At 43.0% G+C, this 16,166-nt stretch overlaps 1 protein-coding gene and 1 long non-coding RNA gene across 8 annotated transcripts in view; one reads left to right on the forward strand and one right to left on the reverse strand.

Annotated features, from left to right (window-relative positions):
• Positions 1-14,120, reverse strand: part of CASK (calcium/calmodulin dependent serine protein kinase) — a 186,843-nt gene extending 172,723 nt beyond the window's left edge. For 3 of the 7 annotated variants that reach the window (XM_014876769.2, XM_014876767.2, XM_088160390.1), the window contains exon 1: positions 13,989-14,120. In XM_014876769.2, the coding sequence (XP_014732255.1) occupies positions 13,989-14,047 (59 nt within the window). In that variant the 5' untranslated portion in view covers positions 14,048-14,120. The remainder of the gene's footprint in view (positions 1-13,988) is intronic. The other 4 variants (XM_088160393.1, XM_088160391.1, XM_088160388.1 and 1 more) reach the window with 2 other exon arrangements.
• The window catches only part of LOC148224971 (uncharacterized), a 104,691-nt gene continuing 102,611 nt past the window's right edge, over positions 14,087-16,166 (forward strand). Inside the window, exon 1 of the long non-coding RNA XR_015801839.1 lies at positions 14,087-14,132. This is a non-coding gene — a long non-coding RNA (uncharacterized LOC148224971). The remainder of the gene's footprint in view (positions 14,133-16,166) is intronic.

Below are 16,166 nucleotides of genomic sequence, written 5' to 3' on the forward strand. Positions count from 1 at the left end.
ACGTGTTCTACTGAGAAACAGGGCTAGGGAGGACTGTGAAAACATCTGAAAATGCTTGGGGTACAAAACAACCACAAAAATAGAGGATACTTTCACATCAGATCCACACTGTCCACTGCCTCACTCCTACTGCATGCAGTCAGTATGCCAGGATCAACAATTTGCTCCTGATTCTGCCTTTAACAACTCAGCTCCCATCCATTAAAGCAGACAAAAATATAGAGGTTTCTGCACATTTTGCAAGGTCTTAACTCCAAGCAAGTGAAATACTAAACTAGCACTTAGTCAAATGTGATTTTGGACTTAGCACACCTCTATGCATTTGACCTGCTCAAAGGAATGCTGATTAAAAGATTTTTGCACATTGTTAAAGAACAGTATATTTTCTGAAGCTTTATAAACAACACATTTCCAAAGAGTATTTAAGCTGATAGGATAGAAGATCATATTTATGTTTGCAGAAGTGAAGAAGAATGAGCAAAAAAAATTGAAGCATTTTAAAATAATTTTAAAAAACCAATCCAACAGTATTGATATCATCTCTGACATACTGATAGGGTAGGAGCACACACCCCTTCAAATGAATTTACTGATAAAACATTGTCCACAAAACATGAGGTCCTGCACATGACATGCTTCAAGCTTTGGAGATACAACTTTCTTGTTTCTCTCGGAGATTTGTATTTCTGGTTTAACTTGGGCAGTTGGTAAGTAAGTTTTCCTGAGATTTCATGAGTTATTCTGTAACACAGCATCAGCCTAAAAAATGCAGCAAGGAAAAAAAAAAGATGCATTTTAAAATAATTTTTTGAGGACCACTCTCCACTCCCTGCAAAATCACAGAGACTAGATAAAGTAGAAAATGTGAAAAATACAAAAACCACTTTCTGCTAGTTAGAGTACACAGGAAAGAGTGAAGCAGGTTAATACTTATATAAAACACTTGTTTTATAAGTGTTGTTGCTGAAAACCTCTTATTTTCCCAGAAACTGACTGGGCAGGGAAGCATGGTTGCTAAGACAAGTTGGCCAAGACCCTATTTTGCCCTGGTGAGAAGAGATCAGATAAATTTCCTTCTTCCACACATGCTCACAGGAACACAATTCAGCTGCACAGAACCACCTCCCTTCCTTGAGCTCTAGAAGCAGTGAAACCACACAACTTTTTTTTTTTTTCTACGCTGCAGAGGCAAAGTCAACCTGAGAAAATAAAAGCACTTTCCTCTACAGCTTTTACAGTTATTATGGGGAAAAAATCCCAACTCAACCCAACAAACAAAAAAAAAGTCACATTAAATACCTGAACTGTCGTCAGGACTTTGAGGAGACAGTAACAGAACAGGTTATCCTGTACCACTCCCTCTACAGAAAACAAACACAGGTCTCAACACTACAGTCTCAACTGGCTGCAGATTCAAAGATAAAACCATAATGATGACACTTTTCCAAATGCTCTCATAACTCTGAGGATAAACCTTTTCTTAGCTCAGATTTCAGAAACTGGAACTACAGTTGCATTTTGCAGCAAGCCAGTTTCCATGGGAGCAAAGTTCTGACTGACAGCCATCCTACAGTCTGCTGGGAGCCCAGTGAGTGAAGAAAACTAAAGGAGAGCTCAGCCTAAGCCAGAGTACACCGTGTGAAACAATGCGTTAGGAAGTTGTTAGGAAAAGTTATTAGTTGATAGGAAAAGAAATGCGAGTCAGAGCAGGGGGGGGGGAAATCCAGAATGAAGCTTTGGCAGAGCTACCGAGGAGTATCACATTACCAAAAAAATGCTAAAAAAATGAAAACTGGCAAAGTAACATTTAAAAACCGTTCAGGTGTATTGATACTCAAACTGGACCTAAAATGCTGGTACTAAAGAAACCAGCAAAACCCAAAACTGTTCTATATTCAATAACCAACCAACAGAATATACTGTCCCAATCACAGTAAATAAAGTAACAGGAGTGTGACTTACAAATTTTAACACCTAAAATGAGAGTAAAGAATGCAAGAAGTTTGCTTATTAACTACAGCTGCATCTGAAGATGAAACAAAGACAAATACAAGATATTAAGAATACAAAATATTTCTTGTTAGAAAAACTCCCTAATATATTATCAGAGAAAAAAAGCCCACAGGAGACAGCTATTTTCTTCACTATACAAGCTTTACAAATTTTTCTAACAGCAGTTGTGAAATTCAGCCAAAATTTGTCTTTTTATGAATCCAGATGAAAATGCAGGACCAAACAGCAGCTCAAGATAAATTTCATCAAGAAACTAGAGATGGCAGCAAAGTCTCAAGCTAGCATCTGAGTGCAAGAGGAAAAATTAAATTAAAAGGAAAGTACTGAGTAATTCTTACAGCTTTGTCCAAACAGTAAACATTTCAAGTTGGTTTTTCTTTTTTTTTTCCTTCTTCAAACAGTGACAAAAAGAAAATGAAACCTATCAGCAAGAACAGCTACAAACCACTGTAAGGCTCTATTTTTAAATGCAAAAACTTCACTGATCAATTTTTAGCACACATGAGAAAAAGAATTTTAAAGCAGCTTTCAGCAAAATACACATTTAAATTCTAACGTGCATCAGTAGTCTTGCAAGTCACCACGGATTTCTGAATGTTCCAGCCATATATCTGAAACCACATTTCAGTAAGGTATTATTCTTACACTTTCCCTTGTCTTTATAATTGTAACAAATACTGGGAAGCTGGATATAGCCTGGGTTTTGAGAAGAGAATTTCCCACATTAGTTTTCTGGAACACTTTAAATTTTTTAAAAATACATTAGCAATATGAGAAACTAAGTCCCATTTGGAAATAAAACAAACATTCAGAGAAAGAATCACAGAAGTTTCACAGAGTGACATCATCATTCTGCTTAACTGCATCCCTGAGAATAATTTCATATTATACTTGAGTTTGCTGTTTAACACAACACCTAAAGGATCTTGGAGATTGAAAAGCACCATCTCAAGAGACACTGTAACTCACCAGCATGGAGAACACCCAAACCAACAGTTTTGCTGTGGATTTTGCCTCGCTACTACCTGGGACATGTTCTTAGAACTTGTCACGCCATGCCAGTGCCGTGGCAGCTGTCACTCATCAGTGCTTGGAGCAATCCTCCCGAAATCAGGACACTCAGATTAAAATCCTTCCCCTAACACACAGTGCCTGTGAAAGCACTCACACCAGGCTAGAAAATATGGGAAGCAAAGGTATTCTTAACACATCCAGCTGATGTTTCATGGAATCACTTAAAAGTCAGCAGATCCGCTAAGAAGGGAAATGAAGCATCCATGATGATCATCTTCACAAAGCAAAAAAAATCCAATTCCCAGTCTCTGTTCTGAGCAAATTTTAAGTATTTCAAACACACAACACAAAACAACTCTACAGTCAGCAATCTATTTAAAAACATCCCTTATCAACACAGCAAATGGACAACTCAAACTTCTGAAAACTTCCAACTAAGAATCCAAGTAACAAGGTTCATCTGCAAGAGCTGAGAAAGTATCCTCCAAGTGTATCTCAATGGCAGCTATGAAGTTTTGAATACTTTACAATTACAAGTGCCTGCAGCTGATAAAAAAAATTGACACACTTGAGATCTAAGATTAGGGAAAGAACTTCTGATATTTTAAGCACCCTGTTTACTTTATGCTTTTAAATATAATTGAACCTTAAGGGCTGAACATCCGAGAAACTCGGCCAACAGATAACCACTTTTTCCAGAAAGGAAAAAGTAAGAAAAATAATCTTAATGTAATAGCTCTAACTGAGCAAAACAGTTCTGTCTGACCTTCAGTTTTGAAAGCCCCTTTTGTTCCTTTCATGTCTGTAGTGCTGAAGGTCTGAAATTAAGATACTTGCACAAACACACTAAGAAAGAGGTTGTGTCTAGTCTGGGGGCTGTAGAAAGGGAAACAGCATTTTCTGTAAATGAAGTTGGTACTTTTCAATCTAAACTCGATCTAGATGCACTAACACAGCACTTTTCCTAAAAAGACTCTAAACAAAAACCCAAACAAACCCCAACAAAACAGACAGGCAGATACTTTAACTGAAACAAGTTCTTGATCAAGACAATACATTTCACATTTAAGTCTAGAGCAAAATAAAATCTGAAAATAGGTGGCTCGGGAAAATTTCGGTTTTGAATTTCTTCAATGCTCCTAAATATGTTATCAGAGCTTCTGCACACAATCCCACCAGAACCAGAAGTAACAGATTTGGTTTCTGTAAAGATCAGAATTACTCACAAACATCAAGCATGCCTGCTGTTCAGAGTACACTCAACTGTGAACATTTTAAGTCCTGAATGACCCAACAAGGTACATGCACATTTGAAGGACATCTAACCATGTCAGAAGCTAATATGGTTCAAAGAATGAATTCAAATATTCAACAAGTAAAAATCCCAGACTTAGTTGCTTTCCTAATTTTAACTGGCTGTGTCACCAATTAAATGTCTATGTGTATAGGAAGAAGGAAAAAACAAATTAAGACCATAAAAACAACTGACTTTTTTATGTGTGTTTGTGTGTCAATAACTGCATGTTAATTTGGAATGTTTCCTTTCCCCTCAAAAAAAGTAATCTGGTTCCCTTTTTTCTTGCCCTTTCCTTACCATTGTCTTGATTACTGCAGAAAAGGGTTTGGAAGCTAACTTCCTGATTAAACAAAAAAAGTCAAACATGCTTTAAAAAAAAACAACAAAGCATTTTAGGATACGGTCCTAGTAATTTACTGTAGTCAAAGGTAAGAAGAGGGGAAACGTGCCTGCACACTTTATCTCTCTCCATCCCTAAGTCTTCTACCCTGAGCAAGCCCTGACTGCACTGTAGGTCTGGTCAAGCCAGTGAAAACAGCAGAATAACCACCCAGCAAGTATTTTTGTAGTGCACCTGGCTCATACAGAGCAGATGAATACAGAATTTGGCACAGGAGAAGGGTGGATCACTCGGGGCATGGAAGTACATAAAGAGAGCAACACCTCCGTCTTCCACAGCAGCAAACTTAATTCAGGTCCTGTCGCCAAGATGCTCTCACACACTCCTCACACAGGGCACAAAGAGGAGAAAGGCTGCTACTGCCATGTTTACACAACCTCCAGCACAGCTACAACTTGTCACAGCTCTCCTTCACCAATCATGATATACTTTCAGAGGCTGTAGGATCACAAAGGTGCAGGATTTCACCTCAATTCCCACCCTGGTTCCTGCTGTGCATGCAGCCAGACCAGTGCTGAGCAGGCAGGTCTCCTCTAAACCCAGCCAAACTCAACCTATCTGCTGCTGCTGCATTCAAGTTCAACCCTAGCAAACATAAAGAGCTCCACAAAGCTCTTTTCTAGGAAAAATTACTAGTTCAGATCACTACTAATGTAGAAAAGATCCTATCCCTTAGTATATAATTGCCTAAATTGTTTGTCATCTTCACAGGCTACCCTCACCCCCACCTCCTCTATCATCTTCTAACCAGAAGGAGGGGGATGGAGGAGCGCTTTGAAGGAGGGAGATAAGATTACCTCACTTGCTTCTTCACTATCCCTTCCATTTACAGGTGCATTGATCCCCTCTTAATTGAGTGTAAATGAGTTCAGAACTGTTCCCCTCTGTTCAGTATCAGGAACAACATCTGAAGCCAAATAAACCAGGAGAAAGTGGCCAGCTGACAACTCCATTTGGATTATCAGGATTTGCCTGGAACAATGTGGAAGTAAAGCAATAACACGCTCCTTTGGCTGGTTTCTCTAAGCTGGAACATCAAGGACACAGCCAAAGGTTTCACTCACAGACCCTCTCCCCAAAATTCAAGTGGGAGACAAAAGAAGATAGAGGAACACGCCTAAGTTCTGAGATGGTCAGGACAAGCTGAATTTTCTTTTAGAAGTTCTTTAGTTATTTTTCCTTTTTTTTTTTGCTTTTAGTGGTGTTATGTCTACTTCACAGACCCACAAAACAAGATACCTAGAAAAAGATTTAATGAAGTTCTGAATATCTTAAAGACCACTGTACCTGAGAAGCCTCAACCTCTCTACAGTTAAGACTTCCTTCCTTACTCCTAGTGATTTTTGGATCAAAAATTTACAGAAGTCGACTATCTTCCAATCTCTGGTAACTGCATGTTTACGAAGTCACAAGTTACCCAAGAATAACGTGCTCCATAGGAAAGGCACACTTTGAAATTCTAAGGGTTTCTTAATCTCAGTTGCAGTACAACTGACACTTTGATAAGATAAAACTAGTTTTGCAACTTACCTTAAAGTGCTTCCAAACAACTGAACAGAATACATTTTGAACCACTGTAAATGCCTGTACAGCATTTACTTCTGCCCCAGCCTTTACTTCTGAAAAATTTGTTCAGAGGAAAATTTCGTACAGCTTTCTTAGTTCACATATCCCAGGAAATTTACTCAACGTTACATACTAGTTAAAAATGAAATCAGAGTAGCTGCAAGCACTGACCTCCCACTGGGTAGCCAAAGAAACAGGTGAAGAAGGCAAGTAAAAATCTATTCAACCAAATGCTACTTAGAATCCCTGGTGGAAGGCAAATATTCAGAATTTCTTAAACAGACAATGAACTTTATAAGCTTGTAAGAACCACGCACCAACTATAAATGTGTTCAGGTGCTGAAGACACGTTCTAACTACTGACTTTTGAAAATAGTTAAGTCAATACAGAAATCGACAAAATATTCACAACCCAAGAATTCTGACAAATCCTAAACCTGAAAGGAAAGCACAGCCCCACTGCACCTTGAACACTGCAACGAAAGACAGAAGGTATGGACTAACTTTCTGGCTACCCCTTCTTATCCTGTTCTAGAAAAAAAGGGATGAAAGTAAAAGAGCAACGCACTTGTCAACCAAGGGACATTTAATTCTGTCCTGTGAGAATACATTAGGGAATAATCCTCAGTCCTTTTAGTCCTAAATTTATCCTGTAAAAGTGTTTGGTTTTTTTAGCCTGTAAAAATCTCTGAAAAGACTTTGCTTCTCATACAAACTGAAGCAAAAAAAACAAAGCCTTATTACAACGTAAAGGTCTTTTACGGTCAAGCTCCAAAACTTACTTCACTGTTTTCACCTCCAGAAAACATCCTGGTAAAAGGGAGCTTAAATACCCAGTAACAAAATGGTAACTGAAATGCCACAGTTCTGCTGTGCACTGCTGTTTCCAACAAGGGCAGCATTCCTTGCACCACCAGACTCCTCCCAAGGAACACTGGAACCCATGCTGAATGCAGCAGAAGTTTATGAAGAGAAGGTACTAAAGAAACACAGTTCACTTTACAGCTATGCTGAACTCAAGGCACTCTCTTCCCATGCTTTAGATGCCTTACCAAGGTATCCTCTTACACACTTCTCTAATGTAGGCAAAGAGAAATAGAAGTTTCTTGGGGTCCCTTTGGTGGGAATAGCTGATTACTACACTATCTTAGGAGGTTAAGTCTCATTTTTTTAACAGGTAGGGATGATAGTTCTGGCCGTGCTGATAGTCATGTTGCATATTAAAAAAAAAAAAAAAAAGTACTCCATTCATGAGAGTTATTTTTATCAACTCCACGATTCAGCACGAAATACCTACTTATAACAACCACTCATTTCTGGAGTCATCGTTCTTTAGATGACACATTTAATATGACTACAAGTTTCTGAGAAGTGATCTTTAGAAACATCATATTGAGGTTAATAATGCTTAATTACCCTTCAAAGTAGTGACATCTGTATAAAAGAGTATAAAAAAGCACCGTGTATCAGACAGAGGGCTAAGTAGGTGAGTGGCTGTTGACATGTGTCTCTCTTCTTTCCCTAGTATTTCTCTATCCTAAAGCATTTTATCTTAAGTATTAGGTTTGAACTGAAATTCAAAAGATTGAATCAGGAATCACTTGGGTCTTGAAGCCTGCCCCCTGTTTTTCTGAAGGCAACAAAGCTTCACACTATTTTAATACAAAGATCAAACTTCTAACTTAGCAAATCTTCAAGTCAAGGTCACTTTTTTCATCCCACAAATTCTCACAGAAATCTGACCCGGGATCTCAGTAGTGAATTGGTCTAAAATCTTAAAACTTTCAGGCTGAAATTACACAGGACTAGACTGCTCAGATTTGCTCATTTCTGAGGCTTCCTTCTCTCGGGTGTTTAAACACACAAACATACTTGCAAAGCCCTTGCACAATCTTTCTCAGCTTGTATTTTCCCAGATCAAGTTCCTCCAGACTCCCCTCTTAAGCAAGCCTCAACTTCCCAGTTACTACAGCTGTCTTGCTCACATCACAAGAATCAGGGAATGGTTTATGTTGGAAAAAGAGCCCCGAGATCATCGACTCCAACCTCTGACCCTGTCAACTCAACCATGGATGGCACTGAGTGCCACATCCAGTGATCTCATGAACAGCTCCAGGGATGGTGACTCCTCTACCCCTCTAGGCAGCTCATTCCCATGCTTAGCAACCCTCTGCATGAAGGAATTCTTCCTCAAGAAGGATGTACACAAAGAGTGCTGCTGGTTATCAAGGCAACACTAGAAAAAGCTGTACAAATAGAGAGTAGCGATCAAAACGTACTCTGCAACCAGATTTATTCATTCTATTCTGTGTTCAGCTGCTTCTCTTAAGTAGGCAGAGCCTCTTAAGTATAAACAGGTCACTGCTACAGCCAAAATCCATAGCAGAGTAACTCAGCTAAGGACAAACTCCAGCAGTCAAAGACTACACTATTCAACCGCTATTTTCTTGAAGCAATGCACATTATGACCTCATGCTTAAATCAAATATTTATTATCATCTGTTACTCCTACATACTGTAACAGAGACAACAGCCAAGAATGTTTTAGCGGCAGAGAGTTTCAAACAGCACTAAAAAACTCAAAAGCTAAACCAGATAAATCAGTTGCCATACCCCAAAGAAGTTCCCTTCCCCCTCCCCCCTTTACAGTGAGTACATATACAGTTGTTTGACATTTTCATTTGATTTGTCATTAGTTACACCCATCAGTTATTCGCATTGGTTTTAAAGGAAATGCAAAATCTCAACAGTGTACTAGAGTAAAAGTATGTTGGAGAGTCAACAGCATTCTAATTCCTGAGTGAAAATGGAGGTAATAATAAAAACAATACCACTGAAACCATCAAAATACCTCTACATAGTTTTGTTACCACAATAATTACAATTATTAAAAGTTTTAAGTCCTTCTTGGACAAGGAATCCACGAGCTCTGTCATCCTTTTCCTGAACATTCCCAGACTGAGGCATAAATCTAAAGCACCTCCAACTCCAGGTAAGAGCTTAGAATGGAATGGCAACCACCACCCCTTGACTGGCTTCACTGGGCTAGAAGCTTTCAAATTTTAATGAAAAACAAACAACAAAACAAACCAAACAAACCCTGTCCCATGAGTTTGCATCCTGAGCTCATTTCTGTGTTGTTCCAGCAGTGTTGGCAGTCCAGAAGGAGAAGGGAGCAATGCCTGTGGCTCTTGCCCTTTAACTACTCTTTACTAGATGGAAGGGCCCAAGCACAGAGATTCATCCCATCACAGAGAAAAGAGGGATGAAAACAAACTAAAATCCTCACGTGTGCAGCGCAGAAAAGGATTAGCCTTAACCAACTTTGCAGAGAATATCCCGAAAACTCTCACAGCATCAGCACCAAGTATCACGTTATACTTTGGTACTGGAAATGCCAACAACTGCACTACTACACACACAATGATGGCACATATGGCCCACAAAGGAAGAATAAAATTACAAAAATCTACAGTTAAAGTGACTATTAGTGTCACAGAAAGGGGCAGGCTGGAAGGGACTACTGTGGGTCATCTGGTCCAACCTCCCTGGTTAAGCAGGGTCATCCCAGAGCACACATGGCACAGGATTGTGTACAGATGGGTCTGGGATATCTCCAGTGAGGGAGACTCCACACCCTCTCTGGACAATCAGTCCCAGGGCTTGGTCTCTGCACAGGAAAGAAATTCTTCCTCACGTTCAGGTGGACCTTCCTGGCCATCAGTTCCTGCCTGTTCCTGCTGTCCCATTGCTGGGAGCAGGGAGCAGAGCCTGGTCCATGCTCTGGCCCCTCCCTGCAGACACTGACAGACAGGGATGGGGGCCCCTCTCAGCCCTCTCTTCTCCAGGCTGAACAGCCCCAGCTCCCTCAGCCTTTCCTCACTGAGATGCTCCAGTCCCTCCATCATCTTTGTCACCCTCCACTGGACCCGCTCCAGCAGCTCCGTGTCTCTCCTGTCCTGAGGAGCCCAGGACTGGACACAGCACTCCAGGTGATCCTCACAGGGCTGAGCAGAGGGGCAGGATCCCCTGCCTCCACCTCCCGGCCATGCTCTTCCTAATGCGCCCCACGATTAATGACTTCAATTGTGACCAAAGCCCTTTTAAACACAAATAAATGTCTATCATCTTTATCTCATTGTATTTACAACTTACGTATTTGGAGAAATTTTAAGCAACTTCCAGTCCTACTGTTAGAAAGGTCAGACAATCTTTATGGTTCTCCTCTAATGCTAACATAAACTGATATGGATCTTAAGAGGTACAGGAACGTAAAACCAGATCATTTAAAATAAAGTCCTTGCAGAACAAGTCTCTATCATAAAAACCTTGCCTCACTCTTCTGGATTCAACCCCTACTAAAGACAGGCATTCTCCCTTTGGCATAAAGAAAACTCCTGCTATGTGTATGTGGAGCTCCTATGATAAACTCAGAATAGTCTGCACCTCAGATGAGTAGCCAAGATGTTTGAATTTTACACCTACTGTGTTTTATAAACTACTCAAAGCATTTCGAATGAAAATTCTAATAAAAAATAAACAAGTACACTTCGCACTATTATCTGTAAGCTGTCAATCGAACACATGGTCTGATCCTTGTAATATAGTAATAGCCTTAAAGATTTTAGACTGTGTACTTTTCAACCAACACACAGGGGGAATCTCTTCAAAGCCACCTGGAAGTAAGTTTGAAAAAAAAAATGGCACACCTCTATTCTTCATCACTATCACGTATCCTGAGATATGTTAACACATTTTTGAAGGCTAATAAAGAAATCCCCAATTTATTTCTTGGCGAAGAACGTTTGTCCCAGCCAAACTGAGAGACAATAACATCAAACATAACACGTCTGATTAAGTAAAAATACATGACTAATATATAAATACATGTTAGTGTCATAAATGCCAATTTAAAAAGTTCAATGAGAAGTCGGGATTGTTACTCCAATTTGTGTTTTCATATAGCTTTCAGCAATGGAAAGGTATACTGGAAATATATGCAAAGTAAGATTTCCCCTAACATTTTTTTCTAATGAAAACATCAACTAGAATTTCTCTCTATCCCTCCTGGCCCTTCTTTCCACCCACATCCTTTAAAAATGAAAAATGCATGCTTACGGAACTTAAATACACTAAATGTCACACAATAAACAGTTTATCATTGTCATTCCCATCAATTCATTCATATACTATTGCCCTGTAATTGTTCCTCACTAAAAGCTATTATTGTTGCATTTACTCAAACTCAGTCTTATCAGTTTATTGTATTTAGAAGTGTTTAAAGCTTATTCCAAAGATCACAATATGCCTCAACAAATAGGATTGTCTATTGTCAGGCAAGAAAGTATCTCCTGATTTCTCTAGTAAATTGTATGTGAAGTTTGACTAAACACTCAGACATTTTACAGGCAAAGACCTCTTTCCCACACCCTTTATGAAAATACCTTTTACTACCCTAACTGACAGTGGTAACGACCTATTTAGTAAAGATAAATCACACATTTTAGTATTTCAAGTGTCCGAAATGCTAATCAGAGCCAGATGTGCTATTTGCCAAAAACTAAATCAATGCATCAATCAATAACAAATCCCAGGAACATGCAGACGTTGAATATATGTTTCACTGAAAGATGTTTGGTCAGATGCATATGCAGCAATTCAAAGCAGATTTACAGCAGCTTTCTTCAAGTTTCTTATGGATGGGCAAGGTGATATTCAGAATCTGTAACCCAAATAAAAATGCTGCACCTCTGGTCCCCTGGAATTTACCTGCGTAGCATTGCAAAGAAACACGAATACCACTCATAAATTGTACATGAAAGTTGTGTATTTATTTTAAATGTTTGGGTTTTTAGAGGACTGACTTGACATCTGTGCGGAAAAGCCTGAGTAATCACAACCAGCTATCAGCCCTTCACACCACCACTGCTGCTATTTTCAGTGATACACCCTGTTTTTGCTACAGTGCTCTTGGCATCGTCACGCTACTGTGATTCAATATTTATCTGTTAGATCTAGTTACATCACAACACTCTCTACACTACCTAAATCTCGAGTGGAACTTCTGCGGCTAACACCTAATCCACGGGTTTTGAGCTCTCCCTTCCAAATTCTCCAGCCACAGAACAAAAAGTCAGTGGAGATGTGCAAACATCTGGCCCCCTGTGAATCATCCATCCTCTGAAAGGGTGTGCGGTCATGCATAAGCACTGCACCTCCCTTCCAATGGCAATCGGGCAGGAATAAAACCGAGTATGTGCAGTGGTTAGCATAAAAGCACTTGTGAAAGGAGAGTGCCCAAAATTGCATTCAAAATACCTTTAATAACAAGAGTTTTGCGCCTACAGAAGAACCTCACCAGCATCAAGTTAAAGCAATCATATACCATTTATGATGCCAAACAAGGCCCTTGGAGCTTAATATTTTTAAAAGTTGCGTTAGGAGCAAGGTAGTAGTGTCTTGTGAAATGACAGAACTGAGTGCTGAAACTTCTGCTGACAACAAAGCCACCTGCTATGTCCAAGACCAGCATTTCAGTATAATCCGGAGAAAAGATTAATTCTAGAATATTTTTAGCCCTGGCTTTGAAAGCAGACAGCACTCCATATACACTGAAAAGCATAGGGGTGGAGAGCGGGCAAGAGAATACATGCAGGAAACATTCTTTGTTTATAATCAAAACACGGTCAATTATTCTCATAAAATCCATTGTCACGAAGAAAAACTCCAAGCACACTGAACTGTGTCACTACTAAGGCTCGCAGAGCAATCAGCTTCGGAATCAGACACAGAAAATCAGGCAGTCTCAGTATCACTGTATCTTTCGTGTCCTTTTTGCAACACAGACACAACTACAGAAAACACATGAAAGACGATGAAGAAATAAAGAAAGGATTTCAAAACTGAGCAGTCACAGAAATACGGGGGCAGGAGAGAATGGAGTTCAGGTTTAATTCTTTATCACCATCTGATTTGGGGGAGTCTGTGCATTTTCTTGGTGACTCGAATTGTCATTTTCATCCAACAGCGGTAACCCGAAACAGCAGCTGGGGAACGCCAGCCACTGCCTCAACTCCCAGGTTTCATTCAAGCCTCGAGCATCGGTTTAACAGCAGTTGCATAATAAGACTCAAAAGGCCAAGCACTCCTCCTGCCTTGTACATCTCCATTTCCACACGAACGAGAGTGATGGATCTGGACGAGAACCGAGCACTACCCGAGCGCCACTACCAAGCTGGTTATTATGCAGCAAAGAAGAGGAAAACCCAACACCTGGCGCACAAATATGCAGACACCCAATGAATAGGTGGATCTACGGAGAGCTATCTTCCCTTTCCCTTCCCCAAGAGGCAATCCTTGATGGGTGTGCCAGGAATGGGATAGCGGGGGGAGGAGAAGAAAAGGGGTGGGAAGTGGTTGCCGCTTGCTGCAGCCAGGCTGAGCGATGGCGAGGTGGTTAATCATGGTGGCTGAGGAAACATGGGGTCACTTCTCCCCCTTCCGCCTCCCGCGTGACGAGGACAACGGGCACCGGCCACGGGGGGCACCCGGACCCCGCACGGACCCGCCGGCGGCGGCGGCGGCGACTCAGGTGGGTCCCGGGCGGAGCATCCCCGTGCCCGGTGCGGGCGGGGGGCGCGGGGCAGCGCTCCCCCCGCCCAGCCCTGCCCTGCCCTGCCCGCTCCCCGCCGCACTCACTTGCCGATCACCTCGCAGAGCTCGTACACGTCCTCGAACAGCACGTCGTCGTCGGCCATGGTCCGGGCGGGGGGGCTCAGCCCGAGAGGCGGCGGCCCCGGGGACGCCCGGCTCCCCCGCCGCTCAGCGCCCACCGCCACCACGGTAAATCCCGGCCGCTCCCAGCGCCGCCCGCCCGCGCGGGGCTGCCGCGGCCGCGCCGGGACTCCCCGCTCCTGCCGCTCCTCCTCCGCCTCCTGCCGCGGCCGCCGCCGCTCCCCGCGCGTGTCGCACCCCCCGCGCCCCCGCCTCCCGCCCCCCTCCCGCCCCCTCCCTCCCGCGCTCAGCCGCGGCTCCCGGCAGGCGGCTCCGGCTCAGCGGGGCGGCGCGGGAGCCATGGAGGGGATCGGGGCGGGCGGCAGCGCCGGGTCTCACCCTCGCCGGGCGGGAGCGGTGCGCGCGTTCCCGGGCGGGCGGGAGCGCCGGGAGGGAGGATAATAGTGGGAGGGGGAAGGGCGGGGGGAGTCGAGGCGCGGGCGCCGATTCCGCTGCCGGGAGCGAGGAGGAGGCGGCGGCGAGGCGGCGGTCGCGACAGGCGCTCGCGATAGGCGCTCGCGGTACCGAAGGGCGGGCGGGCGCGCGCGCGCTCCCGGTGCCGCCGCCGCCGTCACGCAAACCCGTCACGGGGGCGGGCGCCGCCGGGGGCGCGCGCGCACGCGCGCGGGGGGCCACGCCCCCCCGGAGGGGCCACGCCCCCAAACCGCCCGCTCGAGGGGTCCGGGGAGGTGCGAGGGGAGGGGTCGGGTGGGGGCTCGCGCAGGCGCGGGGCGCGGTGACGTCATGGCGCGGGGAGGGGGGTGTGTGACGTCATGGCGCGGGGAGGGGGTCGGGGCGCGGGTGCCGCTGGCTTTTATCGCTCCTGTATCGCCACTATCGCCACTATCATCATTATTCTCATTATCATCACTATCACCATTATCACCACTATCACTACTATCAACTCCTCGCCCCCATCGCCCCCGCGGCTGCAGCACCCGGGGCACGGTCCAGGGGGTCCCGCCGCGTTGGCACGAGCCGGGCTGTGGCAATAAAGAACCTCTGTGCGAACCGGTCTTTGTGCGGCTTTGTCCAGTGCTTTACTTTTCATTCCGTATATCCCAGCAGGATGTAAGTATTTTCTGCGGCACCATCTGAACCGTATTCGTTATTGGGAAAACCGCTCTTCTCCCTAAAAGCGGTGAATTCACCTTTTGGGAGTGCGCCTTCTTCCAGCTGTGCCAGTAACACACAGCTGTTAAAAAAAACCGTGCGAGACATCGGGTGAATGTTAAAACACTCGAGTGCTTACCTGATTCATTGTTCCATGGTTTCTCACATGTCGCTCATGTGTGCTTTTCCAAGTTTTTGAAAATTTGGCTGGTTTGGGGAAGAAAGCAAAACTCTCTTCAAGGAATTAGTCAGAAATTCTTGTAGTTTACACTAAGTATTTATTACTGTCAAGATACTTTAGCACACATGCAACTTCATGAAATTCGTTAACAGAGGTAAATTACGGAATTGATCCTCGGAGAAAAAAACTGTGAGAGCAAAATTATCTAACGAAACGGTTTAAAGGTTGGCTTAAAATGTACAGCTGACAACACTTTACCTCGTTTCTGTCTCCAGACAAATTTAAAAGGAAAAAAAAAATCAAGAAAAAGAGTGAAAATAATACATCTAATTAATTATGTCTAATAATTACATCACTTTACAGTGCTGTCTTACAGGGTGAGAGACATTCCTGTGGGTCTGTGCTCCATCCCATACAAACCTTTAAAAATACTTAAACCACCATCTGCTCTTTGGACTGCAAACAAAAAGCTGATATATTTAAACTGTTCTCTAAATTTCACACCGCTAAACGTGGGCACCCATTTTTTCCTTTTGCAGGCCCACAAGGCTGAGTCCCACACAGGTCACTCAGTAAGAATTTTTAGAATATGGGTGAGTGTTCACTTATGCTTTGAGCTGAAATTGTCTGCAAAGTCATCGTGAGAAGTTAACAAAAAAAAAAAAAAAGCAATAAAAAAGTGCACAAGGAAGAAGATTGCTGGTGATGGATCTCTTCCTGAGCTGGGGCAAATGCTTTGGCTGCTCCAGTAGCATCACCTGGAGGTGTTGCCTTCCTCTGGATGCCAAGTGTTTGGTGTCACACCAGGC

The sequence above is a fragment of the Sturnus vulgaris genome, chromosome 2 (genome assembly GCF_052056855.1).
Source record: "Sturnus vulgaris isolate bStuVul1 chromosome 2, bStuVul1.hap1, whole genome shotgun sequence".
NCBI classification, from domain to species: Eukaryota; Metazoa; Chordata; class Aves; order Passeriformes; family Sturnidae; genus Sturnus; species Sturnus vulgaris.